The sequence below is a fragment of the Syngnathus typhle genome, linkage group LG12, assembly GCF_033458585.1.
Source record: "Syngnathus typhle isolate RoL2023-S1 ecotype Sweden linkage group LG12, RoL_Styp_1.0, whole genome shotgun sequence".
NCBI lineage: Eukaryota > Metazoa > Chordata > Actinopteri > Syngnathiformes > Syngnathidae > Syngnathus > Syngnathus typhle.
Window position 1 is genome coordinate 11,707,987 of NC_083749.1, and position 26,047 is coordinate 11,734,033.

Below are 26,047 nucleotides of genomic sequence, written 5' to 3' on the forward strand. Positions count from 1 at the left end.
AAGGTGCTTACAGAGTAGTCAGTGGACACGCCCACAGAGTCCGAGAGCTGAGGGAAACTCAGTTTTTCATTTTTTTAGCCCTATTTCAATACCCGTGCCAATTTATTTATCCATTCACAATTATCAGGCTACCAACACTATTCCCTGTTGTCAGGGTTTTCCAAACTATCTTGATCGTATGATTATGTTGGAATGTATGTAACCAGTAATAAATAACCTAGCTAGATTAGTTTTATGCTTATGTTGGTGTGTAACCAGTAATAAATAACCTACCTTGTCCCATCCTACACAATGTCGTAAAACATCCCCTGCTATGCTTTGACTAGAGGTCAAGGGCTTTCTCTTCCAGTCCACTGTCACACCCACCCTGTTTCTCTTAATAAAAATGCTCATGCAGGAGGCGAGAGTCAGACCTCCATTCGATCATTGCTGTACGCACAGTGACGAAGGGACTCTCCGCCTGCAGGTGCCCTAAAAGACTTAATTGTCTCCCAAGTGGTTCTTGCAAAATAAGGTGGAGTGACCACCACTCTAACACCTGTGGTATGTCAAATTTCTTCTCTTCACTTTTCAGGGGTTTTAGAGTAAATTAGTCATAGAGATTTCAAGTTATTTCAGTGACAATGATGGCTGTTTTCACTTTCTTTTATGGAAGGGTATCAACAATTTGGTCTGTGTGTATGTGTTGGTGTCAATTGATTCAAGCAACAGTCTGTAGAGAAAAAAAAAGACTTACATGGTCTTCCATTGTAACATCTTCTCGAGAGAGACCCAGGTTGGCTTTAGCAATGCCGGGTTGGATAATCATTTCTTTCAGAAACTGCGAATAAACTTCCCTGTAGCAAATGATTGATTGATTAATTGAGGAAGTTTAAAGAAGACAGGGATAAAAAAAAGAAGAATTAACCACAGATATTTGATGTGGACGGTATTAGTAAAACAGTAGGTAAATTGACGTGTCATCAGACAAAATACAATCCATGTTTAAAAGGGGTAGGAAGTAGAAGAACCTTATCAAGTCCTTCATACCAATTCAAAACAAGTAAATTCTGTTTTCTGCTCGAGGCCAAATGAAAATGTTTATGGCACAAGTCTACCATTTTCAGTGGTGCGGTATTATTATTATTATCTATACAAAACTAAACAACAACTAATGTTTAAAATAAAAAAGTAAACCATCAGCTTTTGGATACTAATATGTTTTTTTTCATGACAAATAGCAAATGTAAACCTCTGGCATCACTGACCATGATTAATAAAACATGAGTATTAATGACCCCTCCGTGAGTCGTCACCTTATCGTGGTGGAGGGGTTTGCGTGCCCCTATGATCCTAGGAGCCATGTTGTCTGGGGCTTCATGCCCCTGGTACGGTCACCCATGGCAAACGGGTCCTAGGTGAGGGGCCAGACAAAGCACGGCTCACACGAGCCCCTTATGACGAATAAAATATATGGATCTCATTTTCCCTCACCCGGACGCGGGTCACCGGGGCCCCCCTCTGGAGCCAGGCCTGGAGGCGGGGCTCGAAGGCGAGCGTCTGGTGGCCGTGCCTTCGCCCATGGAGCCCGGCCGGGCACAGCCCGAAAAGGAAACGTGGGTCCCCCTTCCCATGGGCTCACCACCTGTGGGAGGGGCCAAAGGGATCGGGTGCAGTGCGAGCTGGGCGGCGGCCAAAGGCAGGGACCTTGGCGGTCTGATCCCCGGCTGCAGAAGCTGGCTCTTGGGACATGGAATGTCACCTCTCTGGCTGGAAAGGAGCCCGAGCTGGTGTGCGAGGCAGAAAAGTTCCGACTAGATATAGTCGGACTTGCCTCCACGCACAGTTTGGGTTCCGGTACAAGCCCTCTCGAGAGGGGCTGGACTCTCTTAGAGGCGTCGAGCAGGTGTGGGTATACTTATTGCCCCCTGGCTGGGCGCCTGCACATTGGGGTTCACCCCGGTGAACGAGAGGGTAGCCTCCCTCCGCCTTCGGGTGGGGGGACGGGTCCTGACTGTTGTTTGTGTCTATGCACCAAACGGCAGCTCAGAGTACCCACCCTTCTTGGAGTCCCTGGAGGAAGTGCTGGAGAGCGCTACTTCTGGGGACTCCATCGTTCTACTGGGTGACTTCAATGCTCACGTGGGCAATGACAGTGAGACCTGGAAGGGCGTGATTGGGAGGAACGGCCCCCCCGATCTGAACCCGAGCGGTGTTGTTTTCTATAATGAACACCATGTTCAAACAAAAGGGTGTCCATGTGTGCACTTGGCACCAGAACACCCTAGGCCGCAGTTTATGATCGACTTTGTAGTCGTGTCATCGGATTTGCGGCTGCATGTTTTGGACACTCGGGCAAAGAGAGAGGCGAAGCTGTCAACTAATCACCACCTGGTCCTGGGTTGGCTCAGATGGTGGGGGAAGATGCCGGTCCGACCTGGCAGACCCAAACGCTCTGTGAGGGTCTGCTGGGAACATCTGCCGGAATCCCCTGTCAGGAAGAGCTTCAACTCCTACCTCCGGCAGAGCTTTTCCCACGTCCCGGGGGAGGCGGGGGACATTGAGTCCGAGTGGACCTTGTTCCGCGCCTCCATTGTTGAGGCGGCCGACCGGAGCTGTGGCCGTAAGGTCATTGGTGCCTGTCGTGGCGGCAATCCCCAAACTCGCTGGTGGACACCGGCGGTAAGGGATGCCGTCAAGCTGAAGAAGGAGTCCTATCTGGCCGTTTTGGGCTGCGGGACTCCGGAGGCAGCTGACAGGTACCGGGTGGCCAAGCGGAACGCGGCTTCGGCGGTTGCTGAGGCAAAAAGCCGGGCGTGGGAGGATTTTGGCGAGGGCATGGAGAATGACTTCCGGACGGCTTCAAGGAAATTCTGGTCCACCATCCGGCGTCTCAGGAGGGGGAAGCAGTGCAATGTCAACACTGTTTACAGTGGAGATGGCGTGCTGCTGACCTCGACTCGGGACGTCGTGTGTCGGTGGGGAGAATACTTTGAAGATCTCCTCAATTCCACGTACATGCCTTCCATTGCGGAAGCAAGGCCTGGGGACTCTGAGGCGGACTCTCCAATCTCTGGGGTCGAAGTCACTGAGGTAGTTAAAAAACTTCTCGGTGGCAAGGCCCCGGGGGTGGATGAGATCCGCCCGGATTTCTTAAGGGCTCTGGATGTTGTGGGGCTGTCATGGCTGACATGTCTCTACAACATCGCGTGGACATCGGGGACAGTGCCTCTGGATTGGCAGATTGGGGTGGTGGTTCCCCTCTTTAAGAAGGGGGACCGGAGGGTGTGTTCCAATTACAGGGGAATTACACTCCTCAGCCTCCCTGGTAAGGTCTATTCAGGGGTGCTGGAGAGGAGGTCGAACCTCGGATTCAGGAGGAACAGTGTGGCTTTCGTCCTGGCCGTGGAACAGTGGACCAGCTCTTCACCCTCAGCAGGATCCTCAAGGGTGCATGAGAGTTTGCCCAACCAGTCCACATGTGTTTTGTAGACTTGGAGAAGGCGTTCAACAGTGTCCCTCGGGAGGTTCTGTGGAGGGTGCTTCGGGAGTATGGGGTGCCGAGCCAACTGATGAGTGGTTCGGTCCCTTTATCACCGATGCCAGAGTTTGGTCCGCATTTCAGGTAGTAAGTCGGATTCGTTCCCAGTGAGGGTTGGACTCCGCCAAGGCTGTCCTTTGTCACCGATTCTGTTCATAATTTGTATGGACAGAATTTCTAGGCGCAGCCGAGGCGTTGAGGGTGTCCGGTTTGGGGACCTCAGCATCGCGTCTGTGCTTTTTGTTGGCTTCTTCAGGCCGTGATCTCCAGCTCTCACTGGAGCGGTTCGCAGCAAAGTGTTAAGCGGTCGGGATGAGGGTCAGCACCTCCAAATCCGAGTCCATGGTCCTTGATCGGAAAAGGGTGGAATGCCCTCTCCGGATTGGGGATGAGATCCTGCCCCAAGTGGAAAAGTTTAAGTATCTTGGGGTCTTGTTCACGAGTGAGGGGAGGATGGAGCACGAGATCGACAGGCGGATCGGTGCAGCGTCGGCAGTAATGCGGACTCTGTACCGGTCCGTCGTGGTAAAGAGAGAGCTGAGCCAAAAGGCAAAGCTCTCAATTTACCGGTCGATTTACGCTCCTACCCTCACCTATGATCACGAGCTATGGGTGGTGACCGAAAGAACGAAATCCCGGATACAAGCGGCCGAAATGAGTTTTCTCCGCAGGATGTCCAGGCTCTCCCTTAGAGATAGGGTGAGAAGTTCGGTCATCCGGGAGGGACTCGGAGTAGAGTCGCTACTCCTCCACGTTGAGAGAAGCCAGATGAGGTGGCTCGGGCATTTCATCAGGATGCCTCCTGGACGCCTCCCTGGGGAGGTGTTCCGGGCATGTCCCACCGGTAGGAGACCCCGGGGACGACCCAGGACGCGCTGGAGAGACTATGTCTCTCAGCTGGCCTGGGAACGAGCGCGATGAAGTGGCTGGGGAGAGGGATGTCAGAGTCCCTCCTGAAGCTGCTGCCCCCGCGACCCGACCCCGGATAAGCGGAAGAAGATGGATGGATGGAGTATTAATGAATATTTATTGGAATCTGTTTTTTTTCTAATATTTCCAAAAGAGTCATATTTTAGCTGAAAGCATTTAAAACCAGTGGAGTCAGACATGGCAACAATTCTAGAATCGGCAATGATGCCCCTCCCCAGACAGTATAAGAAGACCGTAATGGAATGTAATAAATAGTATGTCATATCCAAGACCGCTGGCACTTCTTTTTTTTTCCCACTACAACACAATGCCATACAATAATAAGCAATGTGGCATTTAACCAACAGAATATTTGCCCTACCTTTCCTTTTTGAGGAATGAGTCCCATCGTGTTTGATCAAGAGGAAGGTAATTAAGAAGGATCTAAAATGAGTAGAGTAGAAAGCCATGTTCAAAATTTATTTGTGACAAGGTAATCAATTAGGACCCTGACGAAAAAAACGTTTGCAACGTGCGTTTTACAAACTCCCATTATTCACTAAAACAAAAGCAAATGGTGGTCAGATCCCTTAAGCCCGCATCCCAGACAGATTTTGAACAAACAAAAAAACAAACTTCTCAACTGTTGGCAAGCGTTTGTGATCTTGAATGAACCCTGAAAAAAACGCAACCCAACGTTCACCGCTCAGTGGGGTGTGGGCTTTAAATGTAGGTCACAGGAGATTCCTAGATTTCCGACCATCGATAACATAAGGAAGGCTAATAATTCACTCTTCCCTCCACCGTTGCTCACATGAAATGCAGTACAGTATATATTAACAGCTTCAGACATATTTAATGCATATGTAATAACAGTACACTAAATAAGCAAATTATGGCAGGAAGAACCAATTACTGCAAAGCGCATAAATCATGCTTACCTTCCAGCAAAGTGCCCGAATGCCTCCTTCAAATGGAATTCCTACGATGAATGAAGGACGGTCAAACACTGTTCGACAATAACTTAGCAGAACAATACGATGCAATACAGCAGGGGTGCCAAACTCTTTATTTTGTCACAGGGCCACATCGTTGTTAGGTTTTCCTTCAAAGGGCTATTATAACTCTTAACCCAAACAAATGTATTATCGACTCATATAACAACATATCCATCCATTTTCTATAACTGTGAACTCAAACAAATGTATTATGTGCATATAATATACTACATTTGAAATCAGAAGAGACCTGTGAAATATGTTTGATTAATTATTACATTACTGTAATTTTTGCACCATAAGGCGCACTAGATTATAATGCACACCCTCACATAATGTTTTTATTTTAGAAATTATTTCATATAGAGGGCGCACCGGATTAAAACGCGCATAAAATAGAAGCTATACTGCAACAAACTGAGGTTGACTGAAAATTAAGATGGGGACAAGATGGCGGACAAGATGGCGGCGCACGCAGTTGCAGCGGCTCAGTGCTCTCCCGATCTACGCATTGTTTGTTTTTTGTTAGTGTTTGTACCCACTGTCGTTCATACACAACCTACAACCGGCAGGAGCTCCTCAGGATAGGTGTTTGCTGCGAGTTGAGTGTCGCAGCGGAGTTTCACCGCTCGAAAAACATACCGGAGGATATCATCAGACGCCCCGGCTCCCCTTGGATCACCATCCCTGCTGGGAAGAAGCGAAGGCAGCGCATAGAGAGGAGGCAGAAACGAGGCTGCAGGGCCGGCGCGCTAACCAGGCTACGGAAGCGGCCGTTCAAACCACCGCTCCCTAGCCTGTTTCTTACCAACGCCAGGTCTCTTGCTAACAAGATGGATGAACTAAGGCTACAGATGTCTGCGAACCAGACCGTGAAGGACTGCTGCATGGTACTGATCACCGAAACCTGGCTTCATCCACTCATACCGGACTCTACTATCGAGCTAGCAGGCTACACCACACAGCGTCATGACAGGACTGAGAACTCCGGCAAGAGCAAGGGGGGGGGGGTCTCTGTATGTACGTCAATAACAACTGGTGTACTAATATGGTGACTGTAGACAGTCACTGCTGCCCGGACCTGGAGTATGTGACTATTAAATGCAGGCCCTTTTACCTCCCTCGTGAATTTACCGTAGTCATGACGACTGTTGTTTACATACCTCCGGATGCTAATGCTAAGCTAGCTATTGGACTATTACATGGCAGTATTAGCAGCCAGCTGAGCAGTTATCCTGACGCAGTCCACATCATGGCAGGGGACTTTAATCATGTAGATTTGAAAGCAGCACTCCCTAGTTTCCACCAGCATGTTAAATGTGCCACTAGAGGAGTTAACACTCTGGACAAGGTCTACTCCAACATTAAGCTAGGCTACAGGGCAAAACAGCTACCTCACCTGGGCCAGTCTGACCATATGTCACTGCTATTAATCCCGGCATATACCACCATCAGCAGATCAGCTCCTGTCATCACTAAAACTGTTAAAACCTGGCCTGATGACGCCTCTCAGCAGTTGCAGGACTGCTTCCACAGGACTAACTGGGACATCTTCGAACACCGGGACTTGAACGTGTTCACAGACAGTGTTCTGTGTTATATCAAGCACTGCACAGACACTGTCACAGTGGACAAACCTATACAGATATACCCCAACCAGAAGCCCTGGATGACCCGGGAGGTCCTTCGGCTGCTGGAGGAGAGGGACATCGCTCTGTCCCTCAGGTCTGAGGACGGGGCTCTCTACAGCACAGCCAGAGCCACCCTGAGGAGAGGCATCAGAGAGGCCCAGCTTGCCTACAAAAAGAGGATTGAGGATCACCTGGACAGCAACAACAGCAAGTAGGTGTGGCAGGGAGTTCAGCATCTCATCAACTACAGAACCACCATCGGAGCTGCTGAAGGGGACGCCTCACTGGCAGAGGTCCTCAATACCTTCTTTGCCCGGTTCGAGTCCGAGCCACCTAAAGCGGCCACATCACATCCCGCAGACCGCAGCAGCTTCACCTTCACAGTGAAGGAGCACGAGGTGAGGCGTACGCTGCGGACCATCAACTCGAGGAAGGCTGCGGGTCCTGACGGCGTCACTGGGCGTGTACTGAAGGACTGCGTAGATCAGCTGGCTGGAGTCTTCACAAAGATTTTCAACCAGTCCCTTACAGAGTCCACCGTCCCATCCTGTTTAAAATCCTCCACTATAGTCCCCCTGCCCAAGAAACGTCACATCACCAGCCGTAATGACTACCGGCCAGTCGCACTCACCCCGGTGGTCATGAAGTGCTTTGAAAAGCTGGTACGGGGTCACATCACAGCACTCCTGTTCAGAGGTTTTGACCCCCACCAGTTTGCCTACAGGGCAAATAGATCCACAGAGGACGCAGTAGCTACAGCCCTCCACGCTGCACTGTCCCACCTGGAGCAGCCGGGGAGCTATGTGCGGATGCTCTTTGTGGACTTTAGCTCTGCTTTTAACACCATCCTCCCCCACAGACCGGTGGACATACTGGAGGGCCTGGGACTTCCACGTAATACTTGTAGGTGGATTAAAAGCTTCCTGACGGGTCGCAGCCAGAGGGTGAGAGTGGGCCGTCATACATCCACACCTCTTAGTCTTGGTACCGGCTCCCCACAGGGCTGCGTACTGAGCCCACTGCTTTACACGCTCTACACTAGGGGTGTAACGATTCATCGATACACATTGATTAATCGATATAATGCTCTACGATTTATTGGCATCGATGCTAAACGTAAACATCGATTTATATCGCTGTGTTTGACCTCGGACATTAGACGCGACTTTATTTTGAAATCCAGTTCATTGTTGCTTGCTTCCTCTTTCCGGGAGCAGGGCGCGGCGGCGTTGTGTTGTGAGCAGAGCAGGCACGTGAAAGGGGAGTCGACAACTAGTACACGGCCCCTGGGCTGGTGCTATGGCTAGTGTCCAAAAAGACGAGGAAATTTGCTCCCCTTTAGGCTTCAAGTCATTCGTTTGGAAGCACTTTGGATTCCAAAGAAAAGATGGCTCAACGGACAAGACACATGCAGTTTGTAAATCCTGCCATGCGGTGATCAAATATTCAGGGACACAAATCTCGCCGCATATTTAAAGAAAAAACACGACATCAAAGTTCAGTGTTAAAATAAGCCCTTTGTATACTACAATACTCTTGTAATTTCCTAAATACCGTTTTTTTTTCGTGTATAGTGCGCCCCCATGTATAATACGCACCCTAAAAATGGCATGCTGATGCTGGAAAAAAGCCTGTACCCATGTACACCGTGTTCCAAATTATTATGCAAATTGTATTTAAGTGTCATAAAGATTACATTTTTTGTTTTTCAATTAAACTCATGGACGGTATTGTGTGTCAGGGCTCTTTGGATCACTGAAATCAATCTCAGACACCTGTGATAATTAGTCTGCCAGGTGAGCCCAATTAAGGAAAAACTACTTAAGAATGGCGTTCCACATTATTAAGCAGATGACCATTTCCAAGCAACATGGGAAAGAAAAAGGATCTCTCTGCTGTCGAAAAGCGTGAAATAGTTCAATGCCTTGGACAAGGTATGAAGACCTTAGATATTTCACGAAAACTTAAGCGTGATCATCGTACTGTAAAGAGATTTGTGGCTGATTCAGAGCACACACGGGTTCGTGCAGATAAAGGCACAACGAGGAAGGTTTCTGCCAGACAAAAACATCGGATTAAGAGAGCAGCTGCTAAAATGCCATTACAGAGTAGCAAACAGATATTTGAAGCTGCTGGTGCCTCTGGAGTCCCACGAACATCAAGGTGTAGGATCCTCCAGAGTCTTGCAGTTATGCGTAAACCCTCTATTCGGCCACCCCTAAACAACGCTCACAAGCAGAAACGGCTGCAGTGGGCCCAGGAATACATGAAGACTAATTTTCAAACAGTCTTGTTCACTGATGAGTGCCGTGCAACCATGGATGGTCCAGATGGATGGAGTCGTGGATGGTTGGTGGACGGCCACCATGTCCCAACAAGGCTGCAACGTCAGCAAGGAGGTGGCGGAGTCATGTTTTGGGCCGGAATCATGGGGAGAGAGCTGGTTGGCCCCTTTAGGGTCCCTGAAGGTGTGAAAATGACATCTGTAAAGTATGTGGAGTTTCTGACTGACCGCTTTCTTCCATGGTACAAAAAGAAGAACCGTGCTTTCCGTAGCAAAATCATCTTCATGCATGACAATGCACCATCTCATGCTGCAAGGAATACCTCTGCATCATTGGCTGCTATGGGCATAAAAGGAGAGAAACTCATGGTGTGGCCCCCATCCTCCCCTGACCTCAACCCTATTGAGAACCTTTGGAGCATCCTCAAGCAAAAGATCTATGAGGGTGGGAGGCAGTTCACATCCAAACAGCAGCTCTGGGAGGCTATTCTGACATCCTGCAAAGAAATTCAAACAGAAACTCTCCAAAAACTCACAAGTTCAATGGATGCAAGAATTGTGAAGCTGCTATCAAATAAAGGGTCCTATGTTAAAATGTAACTTGACCTGTTAAGATGTTTTTGATTGAAATAGCTTTTGATTTCAGTAAATATGACCTCCTAATGCTGTAAATTCTAAAGATGAGCATTTCAGTTCATAACAACCTATAAAATGTTATAAAACTCTGTTGTGCGTAATAATTTGGAACAGTGCATTTTAAGTTTTTTATTTTTGAAAAATTCTGTTATCATTGGGAGGTTTGTTCAATAACATTCGAATTCATTAAACTAATGGTTGATGACTTGAAAATTATGCTGACTCATTTGCATCGACTATTTAGGAAAATCTGAGATAAATATCATTTGCATAATAATTTGGAACACGGTGTATAATACGCACCCAATTTTTATGAATTTTTATGAATTTTTTTAATTTATTTTTTTTGTTTTTGTTTTTTTAAGTCCCAATGATCGTCACACACGCAGGGAGGCAATGGGTCCCATTTTTATAGTCTTTGGTATGTTCTTAACTAGGCTGGATGTAATTTTTTTTGTTGCCGTTGATTTCTCCGACTGCCAGGAAACGCACCACCGCGCTCCGTGCGCGCACGGGAAAGAGGCGGCTCTGTATGGGAGAGACGTTGAAGAGGAATAAAAACACCCTTGGAAACCAAAACATGCCCCTCGTCGTGACTCGGAGCCGCAACAAATGTTTCGGATTTGTGTAGGGTACATTGTGACAGACAGCAAACGAGCAGGTGATCGAGCAAGCGTCTGATACGAGAGCATTGCGGTCGCATGGAGCGTGTTTGAAGTGAACAGCAGAGAAGAAAGGAACAAGGCAAAGTGTTGTGAAATAAAATGCACAGAACGGATGCGCAAGACACGTCAGCTATATAAAGAGCGAGAGTTGCTTTCTTCCTATTAGTTTCAATTCACAGTTTAATTAGCAGTTTCAATCAGCAAATAACAAAATGCGTATTACAGGTAATATTTTATTTCACAACACTTTGCCTTGTTCCTTTGGTCTCTGCTGTTCATCCTAAAACACAAAGGCGCTCTTTAAGCAATGCGACAGTGAGCGCCCGGCGCGCTGCGGTTGCGCGACCGCACCAAATTAAGCTCCCTGCGCAGTGCGCACTGAGGTCCACTTAAATTTTAGAAAGTACATCAGGACTTTAAAAATATCTTCTAAATTTCAGCGACGGCTCTGTCACAATAATGCGACCAGCGTGGTGCAGTTGGGCGGTCGGCGGCGCGCTACGGTTGAGCGTTCTTTCTCGCGCTCTCTCTCTCGCTCTCTCTCGCTCTCGCACACACGCGCACACACGCAAACCGGATATCATACGGAGGCCGCCATTACAGATGCGCAGAACGGATGCGCAAGACACGTCAGCTATATAAAGAGCGAGAGTTCAGTTTTCTACCTAAATCCGTATTACAGGTAATATTTTATTTCACAACACTTTGCCTTGTTCCTTTCGTCTCTGCTGTTCACTTCAAACACGCTCCATCACCCGCTCGTTTGCTGTCTGTCACAATGTACCCTACACAAATCCGAAACATTTGTTGCGGCTCCGAGTCACGACGAGGGGCAAGTTTTGGTTTCCAAGGGTGTTTTTATTCCTCTTCAACGTCTCGGTGGTGCGTTTACGGGCAGTCGGAGAAATCAACGCCAACAAAAAAAATGACATCCAGCCTAGTTAAGACCATACCAAAGACTATAAAAATGGGACCCATTGCCTCCCTGCGTGTGTGACGATCATTGGGACTTTAAAAAAAAAAAAAAAATTAAAAAAAAAAAAAAAAAAAAAAAAAAAATTACATTTTTTTGTACCCATGTATAATGCGCACCCCAGATTTTAGGACAATAAATTAGTTAAATTTTGCGCACTATACACAGAAAAAAACGGTAGTTTGCAGTACCTTGTTGATTTTGCGTATGAATTGTTATAAATCAGGATATTGTTCCATGTTTTTTATTTAAAATAAAAAAAGAAAATCGATCGTAGAGCACTATATCGCGATATATCGTGAATGAATCACAGCAGGCTTTAAGATATCGGCAAATATTGTATTGTAGTTCTTTGTATTGATATGATATCGTATTGTGACAAAACCCACGATTTACACATACCTACTCTACACATATGCATGCACCCCCGCCCACCGTAGCAACATCATTGTGAAATTTGCGGATGACACAACCGTGGTGGGACTCATCTCAAAGGGGGATTAGTCTGCCTACAGGGACGAAGTGGTCCGGCTATCGGAGTGGTGCGGAGAGAACAATCTGCTCCTAAGCACGGCTAAAACCCAAGAACTGGTCATTGATTTTAGGAGGAAAAATAAAACGGACATTCCACCACTTATCATCAACTGTGTGGAGAGGGTGTCCTCCTTCCGCTACCTGGGTGTCCACATCGAGGAGGACTTCACCTGGGGCGTGAACACCTCTGAGCTGCTCAAAAAGGCCCAGTAGAGACTCTACTTCTGAAGGGTGCTGAGGAGACACAGCATTACACAAAGACTGCTGGTGTCCTTCTATCGCTGCTCCATAGAAAGCACTTTAACGTACTGTATATGTGTTTGGCACTCCAGCTGCACTGCTGCTCAGAGGAAAAAACTCCAAGGGGTCATCAACATAGCACAGAAGATCATTGGCTGCCCTCTCCCCACACTGGAAGAGCTACACAGAACCCACTGTCTCAAAAAAACACAGAACATTCTGAAGGACACTCCCATTCCCTTTTCGAACTGTTGCCATCAGGCAGACGCTACAGAGCGATTAGGTCAAGGACTAGCAGATTTGCCAACAGTTTTTACCCTACAGCGGTAGTCGCATTGACTGCAACTAAACATAAATGATTATGTCTGTGTATGTTCTTCTGTGGGTTTTAGCTTGTATTTTTTTTTTAAATATTTTTTTATTTTTTATTATTCTATTATTCTATTTATTTTTTTATCTCATGCGCGGATCGGTTGGCACTTTTTAAATTTCGTTGTACAGGTGACAATGACAAATAAAGATCTATTCTATTCTATTCTATTCTATTCTATTCTATTCTATTCTTGACTAGGCTTGGGGTATGCATCCACTAGCCAATAACCAATGAGCCCTCTCTAAGCAATTGCGTTTCTCAAACTATCTCCTATAAAATGATCGGAACTAAGGTTCGATCTAACACATTGGTAATGCTTACTTATGTTTCCTTTCCATATCGATCCGTAAATGTACTCGAAACATTAACAGAGCAGCCTATTTTGAAATGAAATAGCCTCGTGCGTATAGCAGCTATCATTATAGCATTAGCCACCAGCAAACTCCCATGAGCCTCAGCTCGCAGACGCCCATGAGCCTCAGCTCGCAGACGCCCATGAGCCTCAGCAAAGTGTCGTGGCAGCACCCTGTAAACAATGGCGTTTCTCAAACTATCTCCTATAAAATGATCGGAACTGACTAAAGTTCGATCTAACACATTGGTACTGCTTACATATTTTTCCCTTCCATATCGATCCGTATATTTACTCGAAACATTAACAGAGCAGCCTATTTTGAAATGAAATAGCCTCGTGCGTATAGCAGCTATCATTATAGCATTAGCCACCCGTAAACTCCCATGAGTCTCAGCAAAGTGACGTGGCAGCCCCCTGTAAACAATCACGTTTCTAAAAATCTCTCCCATACAAGTGATCCGAACCGACTAAAGACTGATTTAACACATTGGTGCTGCTTATTTATGATTCCGTTGGATATTGATCCGTAAACGTACTCGAAAACATTAACGGAACAGCCTACCGTTTTTTTCCGTGTATAGTGCGCCCCCATGTATAATACGCACCCTAAAAATGGCATGCTGATGCTGGAAAAAAGCCTGTACCCATGTATAATACGCACCCAATTTTTATGAATTTTTTTTTATGACTTTTTTTTTTTCTTCTTTTTTTTTTAAGTCCCAATGATCGTCACACACGCAGGGAGGCAATGGGTCCCATTTTTATAGTCTTTGGTATGGTCTTAACTAGGCTGGATGTAATTTTTTTTTGTTGGCATTGATTTCTCCGACTGCCCATAAACGCACCACCGCGCTCCGTGCGCGCACGGGAAAGAGGCGTGCGGACGTGAAAAAGGCGTATGGGAGAGACGTTGAAGAGGAATAAAACCACCCTTGGAAACCAAAACTTGGTGATTTCAAGTTTCATTTCGAGGGACATTTGTCACGTCTCGTCCCCAGTTTTGCTATGTGTCTAGGTTGCCATAGTTTCTGTTCGCGTCGCCCCACTCTTCCTGTGTCACCTCAATCAATGTAACGTGTTTTGTATTTAAGTCTTGTCTGCCCCTCGCTCACCGTCGGATCATTGCATGTGTTACTGTCATGATGTCTGTTTGCTTTCTGTTCCTGTCTTTGGTAATGTCACCCTGTCTTTTTGTTCCACGACTTTGTCGGTCAGTCCTGTTGTTGGTTTTGTTTTCTAAAAAAAAAAAAAAAAAAAAAAAAAAAAAATTTAAAAATTTTTGTACCCATGTATAATGCGCACCCCAGATTTTAGGACAATAAATTCGTTAAATTTTGCGCACTATACACGGAAAAAAACGGTATTTTGAAATGAAATAGCCTCGCGGGTACAACAGCTATTCAGTGATGCCCCCTGACCACGGTTGCCGTAATGCGGGGAAGCGATGCGACCTTGTAATTTACTAGTCGTACTGAAACGTACTAAAACATTTTGGCAGAGCGCTGTGTACAACGGGTATGGATCAACAAATTCATCAATTGATCCATATATAAAGCGCTCTGCATTATAAGGCGCACTGTGTTTTTTTTATTAAATTTTAAGTTTGTAAGTGAGCCTAATAGTGCGGAAAATACTGTAATTTGAATAGACATCTCAAAATTTTTAAAAGTGAAAACAATTTGCAGTTTTTGTATTCTACTGCCTGATGACTGCTGGAATAGGCTCCAGCACGCCCGCGACCCCCGTGGGGACAAGCGTTATAGAAAATGCATGGATGGATGTATTTTAGCAAGAACCGTGAAGTTGATGCACCTAATTTGCTTTGGCAAGCTGCACAAAATTATGTAGCAGGCTGGATTCTTGTGCCCGGCCGGGCCTGGAGTTTGACACCTGTGCAAGATGATGGAAACTTACCATTGAAGCACAGCTCTCTTAGTGTTTTCAGGTTTATGTTTTCTTCCATCAAAGTTACTTTGAAATCCTGTATTCTGTGAAAAAGAAGGGAGAAATGCAGAACCTGAATTACATCTTGAATTAAAGTAATCCAAACAGAAATGCCACCATGCCAGCGTGTTGTATTCTGTCCATATTACAAAATATTACAGGGTTAACTTACAAGGGGTCATGCATGTTTTACAAAGGTGCTAGGGATTTTTTTTTGTAAAACTTCTTTCATGCAGTTAATCTTACAGTCAAAATTGTCATTTTTACCTAACTCATGATTGCTGTGTCCATCAGGAGGATATGGTTAGGAAAAATACCATGTGCCTGTGGAAGTTCTGAAATGGACTATGATTTAACTGTTTTAAGATTTAACAAACAGAAAATAATGTCCAATCCTCTCATAATGCCCCGTTGTACAGTACTTGTCAAAGTTTGTTCGTTCTAGAATTAACCACTGATGGTGGGGACAAGCGGTATAGAAAACGGATGGATGGGTTACTGGTGCTGTGGCGCTATCAATAGACAGAAAGAGGTCCAAGTATTTCCATGTGCTGCTGTTGTGTTTCTGTACACCAGGGTTGTCCAAACTTTTTGCAAGGAGGGCCAGATTTGATAAAGTGAAGGGGCCCAAGGAATAGTTATTTTGGACATTTTTAACTACAAAAATGTCATGCAAATACACACTGTTATAAAACAAATTTCATTGTCCCAATTGTCTTTATTTTTAAATGACAAAATAACCAAATATAAGCAACTCAGGCAGATGTGAACAACTCTAAAAACACAAATTCTGCCTTTCATTCATATCTGAAGTCAGATAACATTGAACAAACTGTATGAAATACCTTAAATTTACATGAGTTTAAAATAATTTTTGCCTCATGAACGTTTTAAACAGGAGTTATAAGTAATGCAAAGTTGGCTGTTATTATTAAAAATTAAAACAAGTGAATTTTGGTCTTGTCATTTATAATATCTTTCAGAAGGTAATAGTTTGTGTCACGTCTACAGGTTCATAACATCAACAGTATTAACATGGCCACTTTGTAACATTTAATACCGTAATTTTCTGACTTTAAGTCGCTCCGGAGTATAAGTCGCACCAGCCATAAAATGCCCAAAAATGTGAAAAAGAACATATATAGTAAGTCGCTCCGGAGTATAAGTCGCATTTTGGGGGGGCAATTTATTCGACAAAATCCAACACCAAGAACAGACATGAACGAGCAACAACACGCTAAACGATACGGTATGCTAACGTGACAAACACAAACGAGGAGCTGAGAACGGGCCTGACGTAACATTCAGTTATTTAAAAAAAACTATTACATAAATAACACGTTTATAAAACCGTCTTTGTCACTCCAATTCATTAAATCCATCGATCGTCCTTTGTCAACAATGCCGTGTGCCGCGCCGCAGTTCAAAATATTCCACAGGCCCATACAACGATATATAAACTATATTTTAAATAACTATCACATAAACAACAATATTATCAAACCATTTGTGTCACTCCAAATCATTAAATCCATTGATAAATTTATCGTCTTTTAACATCTTCTTTGTCAACAATGCCGTGTGCTGCGCCGCAGTTCAAATTATTCCACAGGCCCATACAACGATATATAACAGGGGTCACCAAACTACGGCCCGCGGGCCGGATACGGCCCACGGGACCGTTTAATCCGGCCCGCCAACCCTGAACAAATTGTATTATTAAACTTTTTTTTTTGGTCATTTTGCCTGCAATGACTGCGTTTCCCCAGTAGGTGGGGAAGCGCTCGCCTGCGCATTTACTACCGGAAGCCGTGTCAGAAAGCTCGGTGAACACTCACAAGTGCGTGTACGGACATGGCGCACTCGCGCTCTATTTGTATCAGTCCCGAATTTAGAGCGTGGGCTGTGACGACAGCATCCTTGTAATTCGCGCGCTGAGCTTTCAGATGCAGTTTCAGCCACATGAACGTCAACATCTACCCGTCACAGATCGAGGTAAACGGACCAACACCTCGGATCTCGCCTAAGAATTGCCACAACAAATTTTACTCCAGACTATGACGCACTATCAAACTTTAACAAAAAAGACAGCGGTGTCTACAAGCCTACTGGAACCTACAAAAGGATTATAAGGAAGGAACACAAGAACTTTAAGAGACTGCTCATATGTGTCAGAGAGGTTCTGCTCTGACAATTGAGCTGAACTTTTATCTGTTAAGATTGTGCATGGCACAACAGAAAGTTAATGTTCCATGGTTTTTTTTCTATGAAGAACCCAGAGAGAGTTATTTAGTTATTTTTTTAGTTGTTTTTTCTGTGAAGAACTCAGAGAGGGTTATTTAGTTATTATTTATTTCATTAATAGTGTTATTATTTGTTTCCTGACTTTTTTTCTGTAAAGAACCTGGAAAGGGTTATTAAATAACCGTTATTTGGTTATGTGTGGCTTTCTGGAAAACAATAAATTTTTTAAGCTCCCCTACAATCATCATACTTTTTCTGTTACAAACTGACACCGGCCCCCCATCAGAGAAGGGAAAGGTTATGTGGCCCTCACAGGAAAAAGTTTGGGGACCCCTGATATATAAACTATATTTTAAATAACTATCACATAAACAACAATATTATCAAACCATTTGTGTCACTCCAAATCATTAAATCCATCGATCAAATTTCTCGTCTTTTATCGATCGTCCTTTGTCAATGCCGTCTGCCGCGCCAAAGTTCAAATTATTCCACAGGCCCATACAACGATATATAAAATATATTTTAAATAACTATCACATAAACAACAATATTATCAAACCATTTGTGTCACTCCAAATCATTAAATCCATCGATCAAATTTCTCGTCTTTATCATCTCTTTTGTCAACAATGCCGTGTGCCGCGCCGCAGTTCAAATTGTTCCACAGGCCCATACAAAGATATATAAACTATATTTTAAATAACTATCACTTAAACAACAATATTATCAAACCATTTGTGTCACTCCAAATCATTAAATCCATCGATCAAATTTCTCGTCTTTTATCGATCATCCTTTGTCAATGCCGTGTGCCGCGCCGAAGTTCAAATTATTCCACAGGCCCATACAACGATATATAAACTATATTTTAAATAACTATCACATAAACAACAATATTATCAAACCATTTGCGTCACTCCAAATCATTACATCCATCGATCAAATTTCTCATCCTTTATGTCAACAACGCCGCGCGTGAGCAGCTGACGTCAGCCTCGTGAGTCAGTTGCGACTCCTTTTATGCCACAGATGTAGTATATAAATATATTGTAGCGTTAACAAAGTACAAGGGAAGACGTGGGTTTGGTAAACGGCCCTTTATTTAACAAAACAAGAGTTCAACGAGCCAACAACTATGAACTGTAATGATAAAAACATATAGAAGTTGCTACACAAAATAAAATATATATCAAATAACCATAACAAAAATTTGGTTGTTTCATCAAAGTCTGTTTTATTGTCAATTTCTTCATATGCCAAGACACACAAAGGGATCAAAATTACGTCCCCACTATCCCACGGTGACAAGACATAGTACACAATATGCATACAAAGAAACACAAAAAATAAAAACAAGAAGGCACAAACAATGAATAAATAAGAGTGTGAATAAATAATAAATAAACAAATAACATAATAAATATAAGAGGAGCAAAAAGTGCATACAGTGGACTTAGATATGGCGCTTTAAAATGTTAATTACTTTATTTGATTTTTCTCTCTATTTTTCATGTTTTGAATATGTTCACGATAAAGATATCAAAGCATGTGAAGTGATCAACTATACTAAAAATAACATGTGAAGGGGTCAACTATACTTGTAAGTGATGTGTTAATGATCAAGTAAAAATCTGTGGAAAAAAACATATCAAAAAGTCAAAGTCAAAGTCTGCTTTATTGTCAACGTCTTCACATGCCGAGACACACAAAGAGATCGAAATTACGTTTTTCTCTATCCCACGGTGACAAGACATATTACACGAAAGTATATATATATAAGTCGCTCCTGAGTATAAGTCGCCCCCCCACTCAAACTATGAAAAAAAAAAAAGCGACTTATAGTCCGAAAATTACGTTAATAAGTAATATTTACTTTTGATTTACTTTTGACTCACCGCCCTGCGTGAAAAATCACTGTTGTGATCCCAGTTCAGCTTGGAGCTGCTTCACTTTATCAGCGCGGTCACTCCCTGTTAGCTTGTCGTATGTGTTAGCATGTTTAGTCTGATAGTGTCTCTTCAGGTTGAAATCCTTAAACAAGGCACCCGTCCGTCTCTTTACAAATTAGACAACCACAATTGCCTTAATTTTTCTTTACAGCATTTTTATTTACAGCATGTGTTCATTGAATGTCCTGAATAAACCCCATGTATGTGGACAATTGCACAGGTGTAATGTTACAGTATTACATGTTTAGGCAAACCTAGAAACAAATGGGGGAAAAAAAGTATTTAACATAGTACTTAACTGATAGCAACAAGTTATAGTAGCTATTGTTTCCATTACGGCAGAAAGTTGAAAATGTTAAAACATGTTTTAAAAGTTAAAAACCGTTAGAACCCGAATATAAGACGGTGTTTTTTTGCATTGAAATAAGACTGAAAAAGTGGGGTTCATTTTACATTCGGGATCTAGACATTATACCCATTCACAACGCTAGATGGCGCCATATATCTTTAAAGCGAATGCTGAATTTAACTCCCCAGGCCAAAGCGAACCCTTTACAAAGAATAAAAATAAAAATAGCGGTAGCATGAAGAAGAAAAATAAAAAATAGCGGTAAGAAAGAAAAGAGAAGAAAATAAGAGAAAAGATAACAGAAAATGGAGAAACTGTTAGAAAGATACCTATGTTGATGTCAAAATGTTGGACAGTTACGTCACCGCGGCTTAAGTCTCGCGTGAATTACCGTTTTTTTCCGTGTATAGTGCGCAAAATTTAACTAATTTATTGTCCTAAAATCTGGGGTGCGCATTATACATGGGTACAAAAATTTTTTTTAATTTTTTTTTTTAATTTTTTTTTTTTTTTAAGTCCCAATGATCGTCACACACGCAGGGAGGCAATGGGTCCCATTTTTATAGTCTTTGGTATGGTCTTAACTAGGCTGGATGTAATTTTTTTGTTGGCGTTGATTTCTCCGACTGCCCGTAAACGCACCACCGCGCTCCGTGCGCGCACGGGAAAAAGGCGGCTCTGTATGGGAGAGACGTTGAAGAGGAATAAAAACACCCTTGGAAACCAAAACTTGCCCCTCGTCGTGACTCGGAGCCGCAACAAATGTTTCGGATTTGTGTAGGGTACATTGTGACAGACAGCAAACGAGCAGGTGATCGAGCAAGCGTCTGATACGAGAGCATTGCGGTCGCATGGAGCGTGTTTGAAGTGAACAGCAGAGAAGAAAGGAACAAGGCAAAGTGTTGTGAAATAAAATGCACAGAACGGCTGCGCAAGACACGTCAGCTATATAAAGAGCGAGAGTTGTTTTCTTCCTATTAGTTTCAATTCACAGTTTAATTAGCAGTTTCAATCAGCAAATAACAAAATGCGTATTACAGGTAATATTTTATTTCACAACACTGCCTTGTTCCTTTGGTCTCTGCTGTTCATCCTAAAACACAAAGGCGCTCTTTAAGCAATGCGACAGTGAGCGCCCGGCGCGCTGCGGTTGCGCGACCGCACCAAATTAAGCTCCCTGCGCAGTGCGCAGTGAGGTCCACTTAAATTTTAGAAAGTACATCAGGACTTTAAGAATATCTTCTAGATTTCAGCGACGGCTCTGTCACAATAATGCGACCAGCGCGGTGCAGTTGGGCGGTCGGCGGCGCGCTACGGTTGAGCGTTCTCGCTCGCGCTCTCTCTCTCGCTCTCGCACACACGCAAACCGGATATCATACGGAGGCCGCCATAACAGATGCGCAGAACCGATGCGCAAGACACGTCAGCTATATAAAGAGCGAGAGTTCAGTTCTCTACCTAAATCCGTATTACAGGTAATGTTTTATTTCCCAACACTTTGCCTTGTTCCTTTCTTCTCTGCTGTTCACTTCAAACACGCTCCATGCGACCGCAATGCTCTCGTATCAGACGCTTGCTCGATCACCTGCTCGTTTGCTGTCTGTCACAATGTACCCTACACAAATCCGAAACATTTGTTGCGGCTCCGAGTCACGACGAGGGGCAAGCTTTGGTTTCCAAGGGTGTTTTTATTCCTCTTCAACGTCTCTCCCATACAGAGCCGCCTTTTTCACGTCCGCACGCGTCTTTCCCGTGCGCGCACGGAGCGCGGTGGTGCGTTTACGGGCAGTCGGAGAAATCAACGCCAACAAAAAAAATTACATCCAGCCTAGTTAAGACCATACCAAAGACTATAAAAATGGGACCCATTGCCTCCCTGCGTGTGTGACGATCATTGGGACTTAAAAAAAAAACAAAAAAAAAAATTTAAAAAAAAATTCATAAAAATTGGGTGCGTATTATACATGGGTACAGGCTTTTTTCCAGCATCAGCATGCCATTTTTAGGGTGCGTATTATAAATGGGGGCGCACTATACACGGAAAAAAACGGTACCTCATTTTAACGCGATTGTTGGAGCTTGTGCGCAGCAGTAAGTTAAAAATTGCTGGTATTGATTATGTTGCTGTGGTCGTGTGCGTCTTTGACACAAAGTGAGTATATACAGTGCCTTGCGAAAGTATTCGGCCCCCTTGAACCTTTCAACATTTCGCCACATTTCAGGCTTCAAACATAAAGATATAAAATTGTATTTTTTTGTCAAGAATCAACAACAAGTGGGACACAATCGTGAAGTGGAACGAAATTTGAAACTGAAAAGTGGGGCGAGCAATATTATCCGGCCCCTTTACTTTCAGTGCAGCAAACTCACTCCAGAAGTTCAGTGAGGATCTTTGAATGATCCAATGTTGTCCTAAATGACTGATGATGATAAATAGAATGGACCTGTGTGTAATCAAGTCTCCGTATAAATGCACCTGCTCTTTGATAATCTCAGGGTTCTGTTTAAAGCGCAGAGAGAACCATGAAGACAAAGGAACACACCAGGCAGGTCTGAGATACTGTTGTAGAGAAGTTTAAAGCCGGATTTGAATACAAAAAGATTTCCCAAGCTTTAAACATCTCAAGGAGCACTGTGCAATCAATTATATTGAAATGAAAGGAGTATCAGACCACTGCAAATCTACCAAGACCTGGCCGTCCCTCCAAACTTTCCTCTCAAACAAGGAGAAGACTGATCAGAGATGCAGCCAAGCGGCCCATGATCACTCTGGATGAACTGCAGATAACTACAGCTGAGGTGGGAGAGTCTGTCCATAGGACAACAATCAGTCGTGCACTGCACAAGTCTGGCCTTTATGGAAGAGTGGCAAGAAGAAAGCCATTTCTCAAAGATATCCATAAAAAGTCTCGTTAAAGTTTGCCACAAGCCACCTGGGAGACACACCAAACATGTGGAAGAAGGTGCTCTGGTCAGATGAAACCAAAATCTAACTTTTTGGCCACAATGCAAAACGATATGTTTGGCGTAAAAGCAACACAGCTCATCACCCTGAACACACCATCCCCACTGTCAAACATGGTGGTGGCAGCATCATGGTTTGGGCCTGCTTTTCTTCAGCTGGGACAGGGAAGATGGCTAAAATTGATGGGAAGATGGATGGAGCCAAATACAGGACCATTCTGGAAGAAAACCTGTTGGAGTCGGCAAAAGACCTGAGACTGGTACGGAGATTTATCTTCCAACAGGACAATGATCCAAAACAAAGCCAAATCTACAATGGAATGGTTCACAAATAGACGTATCTAGGTGTTAAAATGGCCAAGTTAAAGTCCAGACCTGAATCCAATCGAGAATCTGTGGAAAGAGCTGAAGACTGCTGTTCACAAAAGCTCTCCATCCAACCTCACTGAGCTCGAGCTGTTTTGCAAGGAAGAATGGGCAAGAATTCCAGTCTCTCGATGTGCAAAACTCATACCCCAAGCGACTTGCAGCTGTAATTGCAGCAAAAGGTGGCGCTACAAAGTATTAGCGCAAGGGGGCCGAATAATATTGCACGCCCCACTTTTCAGTTTTTTATTTGTTAAAAAAGTTTCAATTATCCAATAAATTTTGTTCCACTTCACGATTGTGTCCCACTTGTTGATTCTTGACAAAAAATTTTACTTTTATATCTTTATGTTTGAAACCTGAAATTTGGCGAAATGTTGAAAGGTTCAACACAACATCGAGAGACTGTTTTTTATATTGCGTCGTTTACTTGTATGTCTATCATGTAATATGTCTTGTCACCGTGGGATAGAGAAAACGTAATTTCGATCTCTTTGTGTGTCTCGGCATGTGAAGACGTTGACAATAAAGCAGACTTTGACTTTGACTTTGAATACTTTCACAAGGCACTGTACATTTCATTGTCACTACTGTCTACTGTTTGTTTTGTGTGTGCGCTGTTTGATGTATAGCTTCGGCGTGCTCCTTTAAGTTTTCCTCGCATCGTACGAGTAGCTGTTACGCAGCGCCACGGCGACGAACGGTCGGCAGCAAATGTATTTTGTTGTCTCAATGACTTATGTTTGGTGTGTTGCCAAGAGTATTTCATTTATGGTTATTTAGCAGGGACGTGCGGTCAGAGGAGGCGCCTCCCCTGCCATCATGAAAAAGGGAAAAAAAATGTTTTTATTATGAAGTCATTTTCCTTTTAATTTCAATAGTTTTCTATCATTTTGAACCAAAATCGCTGAATTTTTATAGTTATTTTAAAACCGAAGACTATTCGCTCGGAGGAGCCAACTTCCGGTCTAGCCTCCTCTGAGGATTGCGTAATCACACGCCTGTCTATGATGACAGGCTATGCAGTTGGACAGAACTGCTCTGTGTCAAGAGTTCAAACATTGTGGCTATATTAACTAATTTCCGCTGTTAAACTGACATACATATACATATAAATATACATATACATATATATATACTAGGGGTGTAACGATACATCGATACACATCGATTAATCGATATAATGCTCTACGATTTATTGGCATCGATGCTAAAGGTAAACATCGATTTATATCGCCGTGTTTGACCTCGGACATTAGACGCGACTTTATTTTGAAATCCAGTTCATTGTTGCTTGCTTCCTCTCTCCGGGAGCAGTGCGCCCGGCGTTGTTGTGTTGTGAGCAGAGCACGCACGTGAAAGGGGAGGCGACAACTAGTACGCGGCTCCTGGGCTGGTGCTATGGCTAGTGTCCAAAGAGACGAGGAAATTTGCTCCCCTTTAGGCTTCAAGTCATTCGTTTGGAAGCACTATGGATTCCAAATAAAAGATGGCTCAACGGACAAGACACGTGCAGTTTGTAAATCCTGCCATGCGGTGATCAAATATTCAGGGAGCACAAATCTCGCCGCACATTTAAAGAAAAAACACGACATCAAAGTTCAGTGTTAAAGTAAGCAATTTGTATACTACAATACTCTTGTAATTTCCTAAATAAAGAGTTTGCAGTACCTTGTTGATTTTGCGTATGAATTGTTATAAATCAGGATATTGTTCTATATTTTTTATTAAAAAATAAAAAAATAAAAAATAATAAAATCGATCGGAGAGCACTATATCGCGATATATCGTGAATGAATCGCAGCAGGCTTTAAGATATTGGCAAATATCGTATCGTAGTTCTTTATATCGATATTATATCGTATCGTGACAAAACCCGCGATTTACACCCCTAATATATACATATACATATACATATATATGCATATACCTATATATACATATATAGACATATACATACTATATACGTACATATACACATACACATATACATACACATATATATATATATATACATACATATACATATATACATATTTATACATATCGATATATACATATACATACATATACACCTTATGATGATTAAGAAAATTGGATCTAGTTTTCCCTCGCCCAAACGCGGGTCACAGGAGCCCCCCTCTGGAGCCAAGCCTGGAGGTGGGGCTGGAAGGCGAGCGCCTGGTGGCCGGGCCTTCGCCCATGGGGCGTAGCCCGAAAAGAAAACGTGGGTCCCCTTTCTCCTGGGCTCACCACCTGTGGGAGGGGCCAAAGGGGTCAGGTGCAAAGTGAGCTGGGCGGCGTCCAAAGGCGGGGACCTTGGTGGTCCAATCCCCGGCTGCAGAGGCTGGCTCTAGGGACATGGAATGTCACCTGTCTGGCTGGAAAGGAGCCCGAGCTGGTGTGTGAGGCAGAAAAGTTCCAACTAGACATAGTCGGACTTGCCTCCACACATAGTTTGGGCTCTGGTACAAGCCCTCTCGAGAGGGGCTGGACTCTCTTCCACTCTGGAGTTGCCCACAGTGAGAGGTGTCGAGCAGGTGTGGGCATACTTATTGCCCCGCGGCTGGGCGCCTGCACATTGGGGTTCACCCCGTTGAACGAGAGGGTAGCCTCCCTCTGCCTTCGGCTCGGGGGACGGGTCCTGACTGTTGTTTTTGTCTATGCACCAAACGGCAGCTCAGAGTACCCACCCTTCTTGGGGTCCCTGGAGGAAGCGCTGGAGAGCGCTCCTTCTGGGGACTCCATCGTTCTACTGGGTGACTTCAATGCTCACGTGGTTAATGACAGTGAGACCTGGAAGGGCGTGATTGGGAGGAACGGCCCCCCCGATCTGAACACGAGCGGTGTTCTATTGTTGGACTTCTGTGCTCGACACGGATTTTCTATAATGAACATCATGTTCAACCATAAGGGTGTCCATGTGTGCACTTGGCACCAGGACACCCTAGGCCAGGGGTGGGCAAACTTTTTGACTCGCGGGCCGTACTGGGTTCTAAATTTGGACCAGAGGGCCGAACCAGGAGCAGATGGACGTAGTGTTTGTGTGAAGTAATATAAGCGACCTGTAAAGGTCATTGCATAAAAGATTTTGGCCTTTGGTAGGTAGT

General features: G+C 44.1%; 1 protein-coding gene across 4 annotated transcripts in view; it reads right to left on the reverse strand.

Moving 5' to 3' along the window:
- Positions 1–26,047, reverse strand: part of tbc1d13 (TBC1 domain family, member 13) — a 69,303-nt gene that overhangs the window by 21,630 nt on the left and 21,626 nt on the right. For 2 of the 4 annotated variants that reach the window (XM_061293285.1, XM_061293283.1), the window contains exons 2-5: positions 15,033–15,106; positions 5,371–5,411; positions 4,812–4,873; positions 737–836 (exon numbers count right to left, since the gene is read on the reverse strand). In XM_061293285.1, coding sequence (XP_061149269.1) covers positions 737–836; positions 4,812–4,873; positions 5,371–5,411; positions 15,033–15,106 — 277 coding nt within the window. Of the gene's footprint in view, positions 1–736; positions 837–1,295; positions 1,394–1,473; positions 2,530–4,811; positions 4,874–5,370; positions 5,412–15,032; positions 15,107–26,047 lie in introns of those variants that run through there. The other 2 variants (XM_061293284.1, XM_061293286.1) reach the window with 2 other exon arrangements.